General features: G+C 40.3%; 1 protein-coding gene across 2 annotated transcripts; it reads right to left on the minus strand.

Moving 5' to 3' along the window:
- Nucleotides 1-346: 346 nt before the first annotated feature.
- On the minus strand, nt 347-9,970 carry LOC310759758 (glutathione S-transferase-like). Of its 2 annotated transcripts, none has more exons than XM_083607455.1 (7): nt 9,820-9,970; nt 6,066-6,172; nt 4,180-4,231; nt 3,072-3,204; nt 2,181-2,322; nt 1,043-1,174; nt 347-626 (listed from the first exon to the last, which is right to left on the minus strand). In XM_083607455.1, exons 2-7 carry the CDS (start codon nt 6,150-6,152, stop codon nt 495-497), a joined length of 678 nt encoding a protein of 225 aa, XP_083463581.1. In that variant the 5' UTR covers nt 6,153-6,172; nt 9,820-9,970; the 3' UTR covers nt 347-494. The 2 variants fall into 2 exon arrangements, with proteins under 2 accessions (XP_083463581.1, XP_083463582.1); XM_083607456.1 differs by lacking the exon at nt 9,820-9,970 and adding an exon at nt 6,711-6,956.
- Between the last annotated feature and the right edge of the window lie 422 nt (nt 9,971-10,392).

The raw sequence follows: 10,392 nt of genomic DNA on the forward strand, positions 1-10,392 counted from the left end.
TTCGCCGGAGCAGCTTCGTCACACTGGCCACATGACCCGGAAGTGTCTGCGGACAGCGCTGGCTCCCGGCCTCTAGAGTGAGATGAGCGCACAACCCTAGAGTCTGGCAAGACTGGCCCGTACGGGCAGGGGTACCTTTACCTTTACCTATTGTATGGGTTGTATATTCTTTTATCTTTTTTTTGGTGATTGATATGACAGAGTTCTTATTGCCCGCATCATGTGTGCTTTAGCTGAGGGTAGTGTTTGCAAAAAATTATTTGAGTTGTTATTGCAGAAACTCTTGTTATAAAGGAATCAAAGGGCTTTACTGAGGTTGTGCTCCAAGTATATGAACAACATGAAATGAGACAATTCCCATTAAACTATTATTTCATCTGTTAACAGTTAAGGACTCTTTTATAACTTAGGACAGCTTGCTGAGGCGAAACAGTGTTGTCCCATTTCAGTTTTAGCGCTTTGCCTGTGGCTACAATAGTGCATCAACTATGATGCTAGTCGTCAAATAAGTGGAAAACTTCCGTTGCCTTTTTAATACCCTTTTCATCTATTGGTGGTTTTCTTGGGCTACCGGGCTGCAGAAATTTCTTGACTGTAGGTATGTTGCTTATTCTCTCTTTAAAAGCCTAAGAGAGAGAGAGAGAGCAAAATATTTTAGAAGAGAAAAGGAGAAATGGTGGCATTCCCAAATAATAATTTGTCATCTACGGTTACAACAGTTTCATGGTCAATAATGAAACTACAAGCGAGAAACTTCATATCTACTGAAAACCCAATTATGTCCCTTTGAAAAGGGAGGTCAACATTTGAGCTCTATTGCAGGCTTATAATCGTATGTGGGTTAACCTCTATGTGTCTACATTTAATTCACAAATGACTTGTAGAAACCCAATGATCAGAGTGGATGGGAGCTGCATTGCACAATATCTGGAGGATTTCACATTCTTGATCTGGCAGCTAATGAGATCTTGCAAGAGCCAGGGAACCTGTTCACTGCCTATCTTTTCACTTTTATAATAAGTTGTGAAATGGTGTTACTTACCATCAAAAGAGGGAATTTGGTGAGAATATCAGCCTTCAGCTCTTCCACTGTTAAAATGGCTTCAAGCAATTGAATATCCGCTCTGCTGAGCTGATTTCCAACAAGAAAATTTTGCCCATGATCTTTGAAGACCTACAGAGCATGAAATAAGGTAAAAAGAAAAAAGAAAAGGTAAAGGACCTCTGGATGGTTAGGTCCAGTCAAAGGCAACTATGGGGTTGTGGCACTCATCTTGTTTTCTGGCCGAGGGAGCTGGTGTTTCTCCACAGACAGCTTTCTGGGTTATGTGGGCAGCATGAAATATATTGAGAGTGCTTTAGGTAAATGCACAAAAATATGCAAAAAGAAGAATGTGTATTCCGACCACTTTTGAATTATCTAACACCCGGATAATATTGCATCATGAGTGGAAGAGGATTTGTATAATTTCTGAAGTATGAGTTCCAACAAACGACTGCCTAACAAGGAGAAGATGGAGCACTTTTCCCCAAATCACTGCTTCAATGGGGCAGTGCAGAAGCTGAGATAAGAAGTTCATGTCATAAATGAATACTGTGTGTGATTCCTGGTCTTCTCTCACACAGCTTTTTAAAACTGAAGAGTTGCTATTAGAAGTTTGGAAAATGCAAAGAATAAGGAAATGGTAGCTCAGTCAGTAAGAATGTGAGGCTCCTAATCTCAGAGCCATGGGTTTGAATCCTATGCTGGGAAAAGATTCCTGCTTTGCAGGAGTTGCCATAAATGTCCCTTGTGGTCCCTTCCATGTTAGAGGGGGATTTTCCACTGGTGGCAGATGACAGAGACTGTGACACCACGAGACTGGTGTAAAACCAAATTAAATAAAGGTTTTATTACAAAACAACAAACAGCAAAGCTTGTGGGTGTTTTTTTTTCGGCAGGCAAAGTTTAAACTGAAGCTTTCCCCCTTTTGTAGTCAAGACCAGCTGTATCCAATCTGCCCAAAGCTCCCATAAACAGTTCTTAAAGGTACAAACATCTTTACTGTTTCTATGCAGAATGATTCCCAACATTCCAACCCTACAATTCTATGCTTCTATGTTTTTATGTTGGACCAAGCAGTCCTATCAACATTGCAGTTGAGTTGAGTTGTAAGTTTCATTCCTTCTTCGCCTCGTACCTTTTCGAAGACTGGGAAGTATCTGGTGGTGGCTTTTTCAATAATGTCTGCAAACGCCTTCTCCCTCTTGTTAGCTGGCTTGAAGGGAAGCATGGTTATTGATTTATTCATATCCATAGTAGCTTCACAGTACGTATCAATCCTGAAGGAAAGAGAATGTTGCCATGACCGGATCACTCGGTAGCAGGTGAATCGCTCTGTTATGTTGGAAATGTGTTGGTTATAATAAAACTCATTTGTCAATAGTAGAAAGGTGTTTCCTCATCTCAGTTATTCAGATTACAAGAAAAACAACAACAGTAGCAGTGGCAGTAATGATAATGTAAAACAAACAGAGCCAAAAACCTGTCAGGGAGGGGAGGGGCATGGAATATTGTAGTAGCATCACAGGCACAAAATGTGTGATATCCCAGCAGATAAACAGGTGCAATCTGGTATGTTGGAGAAAGGGTATTTTTCTTTGGAAAGAGCCTCTCTCTGTGTTTTTAATACATGTGCTTCTTGGCGTACTATGATCTTCAATGGCTGCACTTTTTTCTAAGGAAGAGCCTTATGTCAAAACTCAAATTTATACATCTGCAAAAGAAAAATACAATGCCCTCCAGTGATCCAGGCTATTGGGATTACATGAAAGACTAGAGTATGAACTTTGGAGAAACCACGTTGATTTCAAAGGAACCAGTCCACAAGAACTTTGCTGGGACTGAGAGGTCGAATTAGCTCATGCCGGTTCCTCTGGAACCTTTCTTGCCCAATCTGACAGTAGAGATGAAACATACTGCCTCATAAGTCATCAGTAGATCATATGACAGAACAGAGATTTCCTCTTATATCATATACAGCAAACCAAAACGTGCTTTATGAACCAAACTTAAAGGAATGTTACAGTACCATACTCTCTGCTTCATGTCCTTCCCGTAGAGATTGTGTTTGGTTGCAATGTAGTTGAGAATAGCTCGGGTCTGCACCATCTTCATCCCATCCATTTCCACCATGGGCACTTGGTGAAAGAGCAGTTCTCTACCTTGTGAAAGGAAGATGAAAAATCAGTCCATCCTCCCAGATAATTACTACGGAAAGTAAATTTTCAGGAGCATCTCACAAGCCATGCTTTGATTTTGAGCCTTTACTTTTACATCGTGCCTTTGCAATAATCATGTTTGCCTCTGCTTTCCCCTCAAAACCTTTTTGCAGAACATGTGCTAAATTAATACAGCAATCACACATTGGAAACTAGTTTTGTATGTTATTTAAGCTACTTCTGCTCTCTAGCTAAAAAAACAAGCAAACCATTCTTCAGAATGCAGAGTTGAGTGGCAAAATAACCAGATCACAACATTGTATATAAAAGTAATTTAACCAGATGACAACAGTGTATTCACACATATTTTTGCCTTAAAGTGTGCACACATAACTGAGACTGCGCAATGCAGAACTGGAGGAACAAGTATATTTAGAAAACACCTGCTACTAAGGCTGAGATCCTATACACCCTTCCCTGGAAGATAGTCCCACTGAACTCAGTGTTGTCCACATGTGAGTAGGCACACGTAAAATTGCACAGTGACTTTTCTGAGTCGACAATCTGTTCTTCATATTGTACAGAGAATCTACCCTGCTCTATTAACTTCAGTGGGAGGTTTGCCATAAACCTGGGCAGGAGGCGGGTAGGGCTTCACTGCAGTCCTGAGGTTTGTGTACTTATGATTGTAAATGTCTTGAGAGGTGAAAAAATAGAAATAATACCCATTTCTATGGGTTGTATCTTATAAAGTCGTTCTTAGAACAGACCTACTGAAATCAACAGACTTGCATTAGTCATGTGTATTGATTTCAGGAGTTCTGTTCTGATCCGAGTAGGGATAGGAAAATACCCAGTCCACAACTGGATTATAACATATAACATATAAAATATAAAAAACTATATATAATATAATATAATATAATATAATATAATATATAATATAATATAATATAAACATTCAGATGACATACTTACCCTGCCTTAACTTTTCTAGATCTTCTTTCACCTCAATAAGTTGTTCTTCAAACTAGAAAATAAAAGAGGCAAAATATTTCAGGGGCATCATGAAATAATTTCAGGCTCCAAACTCCTTCCAAACCACTGAAGGAAATTTGATGAAAACCTTTTAAGTATTCTCCCCCTTCACAGTCAACTTTTTGGCAACAAAAAGCAGTTGCCTCGGTGTGAAAGTTGGGCCAGCTTTTTTCCTTCTGTCTGGGACAAAACAGCAAATGTTTCCCACGCAGAAATCAAGGTAGATACTAGTACTACAGGCTGGTCACATTACCTTATCACATGAAGCATAAAAAATCCTACAATCATGTCTCCCCCTCCTTAGCAGTAAAAGTACAATAATAATGAATGGAAATAACACAACAATCTGCCGCCCCTTCCAGGATAGCTAAAATCAACCGCCTGAGGCAGGTGCTTCCCCCTGGCAAATGGTAGGGCTGGACCCAAAATTAGAAACTGTCAGAAATGGATTCTTAGTCTACATGCACACACACACCAACATTCCTCCGATGAAAATAGGGACGTCCCATTCCATAATGATGTTGGGATTTTTGACTACGTGTTATTCTGTTCAGCTTCACACAGAGTCAATTAAGAATTGGCAGACAGCCAAGGATGACTGAGCAGAAAGGAGTAATTCTGCCTGGAGATATGGAAGCCTGGGAACAGCTTTACCATTGGTTGAAGTCTCACACAGGCATAATGATTTATGACCTACTGACTGGAATGTGTTGTTGGTCAGTGTGGTGTTCTGAGAGTTGTTTGGAGTTTGTTAAGAGAGAGCTAGTTAAGATCCATTTTTGTTCTTGTATATAGTAACTTGTAGTAAGGTAAGGTAAAGGGACCCCTGACCATTAGGTCCAGTCATGACCAACTCTGGGGTTGCGGTGCTCATCTCGCTTTACTGGCCAAGGGAGCTGGCGTACAGCTTCCTGTGGCGTACAGCTGGCCTGTGGCCAGCATGACTAAGCCACCTCTGGCAAACCAGAGCAGCACACGGAAATGCTGTTTACCTTCCCACTGGAGCGGTACCTATTTATCTACTTGTACTCTGATGTGCTTTTGAACTGCTAGGTTGGCAGGAGCTGGGACCGAGCAACGGGAGCTCACTCCGTTGCAGGGATTCGAACTGCCGACCTTCTGATCGGCAAATCCTAGGCTCTGTGGTTTAACCCACAGCGCCACCTGCGTCCCCTGTAACTTGTAGAGTCTGCTGTAAATAATAAACACATCAAAGTAACCAAGTTACTAGTAGCAGCATTTGTTCCTGCTTCGTCCATCCTGCCTGCAACTGATTGCTTTCTGGAACTCTGCGTATGCTCTACTAAGGTCTGGCTAAGGTCCTGCAACAGGTCAAAGTCGCAAAACACTAATAAATGATAATTTTATTGTTTATACCACATCTTACCGGGTTGCCACAGCCACTCTGGGTGGCTTCCAACACATATAAAAACATAAGAAAACATTAAACATTTTTAAAAAACTTCCTCATACAGGATTGCCTTCAGACAGTTCGGGAGTCAGATAACTCCATATCCTCCAACATTTCTCCAATGAAAATAGGGACGACCTAAGAAAAAGCGGGACATTCTGGGATCACATCAGAAACTGGGATGGCTTCTCTAAAACAGGGACATCCCTGGAAAATAGGGACACTTGGAGATTCTGTACACACCTTACATTTAGAGCGCTTGGAAAGCACATGACTTCCCACGAGGAATCCTGGGAGGTGTAGTTTACCCCAATTCTTGTTACATAACAACGCTGAACAAACAACAGTTCCCTTGATTCTTTTTTGGGGGTGGGGGAAAGGTGCTTTCTCAGAGAAATTCTGAAGACAAACAGACCTCGACCCCTGCTGCAACCAACAGCCACCTTATGGTTTCCATTCGGCCTCTTCCATTGAAGTAGTAAAGCTTCGGTTTCCCAGCCATGTTCCTAAGTGTTTGCTTTCCTGTTATGATGAAAGACAGAGAGAGAGATTGAGAGGTCATGTTTGATAGGGAAACCACTGCAGAGCAGGACAACTGTTCAAAATGGTGCTCTGGTGATTGCTTGCAGCAAGAAAGGATTTCATACTAAAGCCTTCTGCTTTTTTTAAAAAACAACAACTCAATTTCATAATCACGAAGCGTAAGCAGATGTAGCATAGTATTGCACAGATAAAATAGGAAACAAGAATTAAACCCGTCCTCCCAAACATCCATTACTATTTAACCTCCATCAGATGGCCATTGTCTTTGCTCCTAGAGAAACAAAATGGCAACTCCCCCCTTGTACTCGCACCACTGCCATGGCCATCAACTGCCTTGCATCTCCTTTCCCCCTTTTAAAAAAAACATGTGCACTAAACATGGTGAGACATGAAGAAAAGAGAGAAAAAGAGAAAGAGAAACAGCACCCATGTAGAAGGGAAAGTAAAGGGGGGAGGGGAAGAAAACCCAAAACAGTATACTTTACAAATTTGTTGTTGTACTTCACCAGATCCTAACCTATTACAGTATTTGTAAGAATGGATTCCAAATATTGTTGAATTTGTCCATGGGAAGTCTGCGTTCATATGCAAGTTGTTCATATGTTGCAAGTTTGTATAAGTCTTCAATCCAATCGTAGAAGGGAGCCGCGTTTTTATTTTTCCAATTCATCAGTATCGGTCCTTTTGCCATGGTAAGGGCACAGAGAGTCATCTCATATTGTCACAAAATGTGCTGGGTATATAATTCAAGAGGATATTTTGCTCTGTAAATGTAAAGTTGTTCCGTACAGTTCTGTTGATAGTTTCAGTTACCTTCTGCCAAAAATATTTCAACATAGGACAATGGAAAAACATATGTTTTAGAGAAGCATTATTCCTCTTGCATCTCCAACAGTTAGATACCTTAGATAGCCCTTTTTTAAACAAACATAATGGGGTCCAGTATATTCTAAATATTATTTTTTGTTGTATGAGCCTCAATTTAAGGTCCAGACACACCCTTGTTATAGCACTTTAAAAGCGTTCACCACTGTGTGGTCAAAATTGAGACTTCCAATTCTTTATTCCATTCCTCCCTCAATACCTGTATATCAGATTGGTTTGCTAGTAACAAAGATTTATATATGTTGATGGATGGCTTTTTTTTTTTTTTGCATAAGAATTAATCAGCTGCTTCAATATCTCTGGGGTCTCTGGGGCTGTAAAAGCTGCTGGTCCGTAGATGGTGATTAGCAGGTGTTTGGAGATATTGCCATTGAGCCTTTATAGGTAATCTGTATTTGTCTCTTAAGATAGAATATGTATAAAATTCATCCTCTTCGTTTATCAGCTGGTCTAACATTAATATACCCAAATTCATCCACCTCTCCCATACAACCATTTCTTTCCCAATGTTTTTTCTTTCTTTCTTTTTTCTAGTTAATTCTTTCCCGATTTTTAGAGATGGGTTTTTGCCACAAAGTCATTTTGTTGTGGGAGAAAAGGTCAAATTTATATTTTTTTGGACATGTGGTACCATATTGTTTGAAATGATGTTATTGTTTCGATAGTATCTTGAGTATTAATGTATTTAGATCCAAGTGCCGCCCAACTATCTAAAGGTGCTACATAGGAATATTCCAAAGTACAGTCATACCTTGGGTTACAGACGCTTCAGGTTGCACATTTTTAGGTTACGGACGCACCGAAACCCGGAAGTACCGGAACGGGTTACTTCCAGGTTTCGGTGCTCGTGCATGCACATAAGCGCTAAATCGCGCTTTGCGCATGCACAGAAGCACTGAATCGCAACCTGTGTGTGCGCCGACGCTGCACTGCGGGTTGCGAACGTGCCTCATGTTTGCAACCTGAGCGTTCACTGTAGCCCAATTTGGACAGTTGTTTTCAGTTATGGGTCTCCAGAATTGTGTACCTGGCAGTAAATACAGTAAGCTTGGTGGTACAGTTCTAAGTCTGGGATCCCAAATCTTCCTTCCTTTATCAATATTTGCATTTTTTGCATAGATATTCTTGGAACTGAAGATCCCCAAAGGCATTTTCTAAACAAAGATTTAATTTTGTGAAAGTATTTGCTCGGTATGTGGATTGAAATTCCTCTTAAGATATAAACTAGTTTAGGTATTTGGTTCATTTTAATAGCATTGACTCTTCCCCACAGGGTCAGTTTCAATGACTCCCATCTGTCGATATCAATTGATACCTCATGATATATTTTGTTGATGTTTAATGACGCTAATTTGGATAAGTCTCGTGGTATTAATATGCCTAGATATTTAATGTTGTCTATGCAAATATGAAATTGGTATTGTTTAAACAGTTGGACCAAAAAGTTATTTCCTATTAACACCAAGTCCGATTTGGACCAGTTTATAGTATACCCAGAGATATTCCCAAAAACATCTATATTTTGCATTAATATTGGAATAGTACTGTGAGGTTTTGTGATAAACAGAAGAATATCATCTGCAAGCATTACCAATTTGTATTCAAGTGAGTTATGAATTACATGAAATATTTCCTTATGCTGTCTAATTGTACACACCAGGGGTTCCAAACAGATATTAAAAAGCAAGGGCAAAAGTGGGTAGCCTTGCCTAGTACCTCTGGATTATACAAAAGGTGCAGACATAACGTCATTTGTCTTAACTCTAGAGGTAGGGGAGCAATATAATATGTTTATCCATTTTATAAAGTCTAATGGAAAGCCAAATTTTTATAATAAAGGTAAAGGTAAAGGGCCCCTGACCGTTAGGTCCGGTCGCGGACGACTCTGGGGTTGTGGCACTCATCTTGCTTACCTTTTCCATATATTGTTTGTGGACGTTATCAAAAACTTTTTCCACATCTAGAGATAGTATAGCTAAATCTTCACTGTTCCTGTTTAAATTTATCAAATCCACTACCAGCCAGATGTTATCTGCAGCTTGTCTCATCTTTATAAACCCTGTTTAGTCATTTTTAATAATAGTTGGTATTACTCTTTGCAGTCCATTTACCAACACTGCTGTTAAGCCAATATAGATCTCCACTTTTGGCAGCTGGGTTCCTAGGATAGTTATATAGGGACCCTGCTCTCTCTCTCTCTCTCAAAAAGGATCTACAACCCCCTCAACCGTGGACAACTACACCCTCTTTGTACATTCTTTTCTATAATATATGCATTCCAATAAGTTTAAATTTCAAGGGAGAGGTTTGTTTGGAGATGCAGATTTGGCAAGTTTTGCCTTTCAAATGCAAAAATTTATGCTGTAAACTTTGAGATCTGTGAACGATGGGGGGTATACAAATTTAATAAGTAATACATAATGATAAAAGGGAAAAAGAAGGAAAAAAATTCTCTCCTGTGCCTACCCAAAACTCCTTTTTCCTCTGAAGTGCGACCAAGACTATCCTCTTGTTTAATTTTTAGAACTCTGCCTGCTGCCCAGCTCCTGCCTTTGGGCTTCTGTTCTGAGGAATACAGTACCCCTCGGCCCCTCAAACCTTTAGTACTCTGCTGGTAAGAAGAAGAAAACCTTTGGGCAGAGGTGAGGTCTTTGGAAATTGTCCCTGCACCACTCCTCTGTCCAGGGTGCTGCTCTTGAGCTATAACTCTCCAAAGGAATTGTCTCCCTTAGAATACTAACCTGCTGGAAGTCCTGCTGGACATGTGAAAGTTCTTCTCAAGCAGAGTGAGGCCTGAATTTGTGTGGCTCAAGGTTATAAAAGCTCAGAAGCTCCACCTTCTGAGACAAGAGAACAGCCTATCTGTATCTCCCTAGTTTAAATAGAAATAAACACTTGCTTTGCCTTTCGTAACAGTTTTCACCTACAATCAGTCAGTTAATTAAAATGGGAGTAGTTTTCTCATGCTTGTAGTGTATAATATGATGCAACTCAGTTTTGGGTAAATGTATGCAGGTGCACTGAAGACAAACATTTGTGCTCTTGGTATATTCAGCCCAAATCCTTCTATCATTGAGGATGAAGTCACTGCAGCTGCCAGCTAGAAAATACAGGAAAAGGTCAAATACACAGGACTTCCCTGCTGATGACAGACCCTCCAAGTGTCCCTGTTTTCCAGGGACACTCCCAGATTTATTTCAGCTGGGGCAACCCAGTCAGGTGGGTCGAGTGTAAATAAATTGTTGTTGTTGTTGAACAGAACTTCCCTATTTTCATCAGAGAAATATTGGAGGATATGTGAGCAGTCTGGAGGC

The sequence above is a fragment of the Podarcis filfolensis genome (assembly GCF_964270895.1).
Source record: "Podarcis filfolensis genome assembly, chromosome: 3".
NCBI lineage: Eukaryota > Metazoa > Chordata > Lepidosauria > Squamata > Lacertidae > Podarcis > Podarcis filfolensis.

Coding starts and splice junctions, on each gene's coding strand:
- LOC310759758 (XM_083607455.1), bottom strand. CDS start 6,152: ATGGCTGGGAAACCGAAGCTTTACTACTTCAATGGAAGAGGCCGAATG. Junction 2,323..3,071: donor GACATGAAGCAGAGAGTATG/GTACTGTAACAT, acceptor TCTTTCCTTCAG/GATTGATACGTACTGTGAAG. Junction 627..1,042: donor CCAAATTCCCTCTTTTGATG/GTAAGTAACACC, acceptor TCTCTCTCTTAG/GCTTTTAAAGAGAGAATAAG.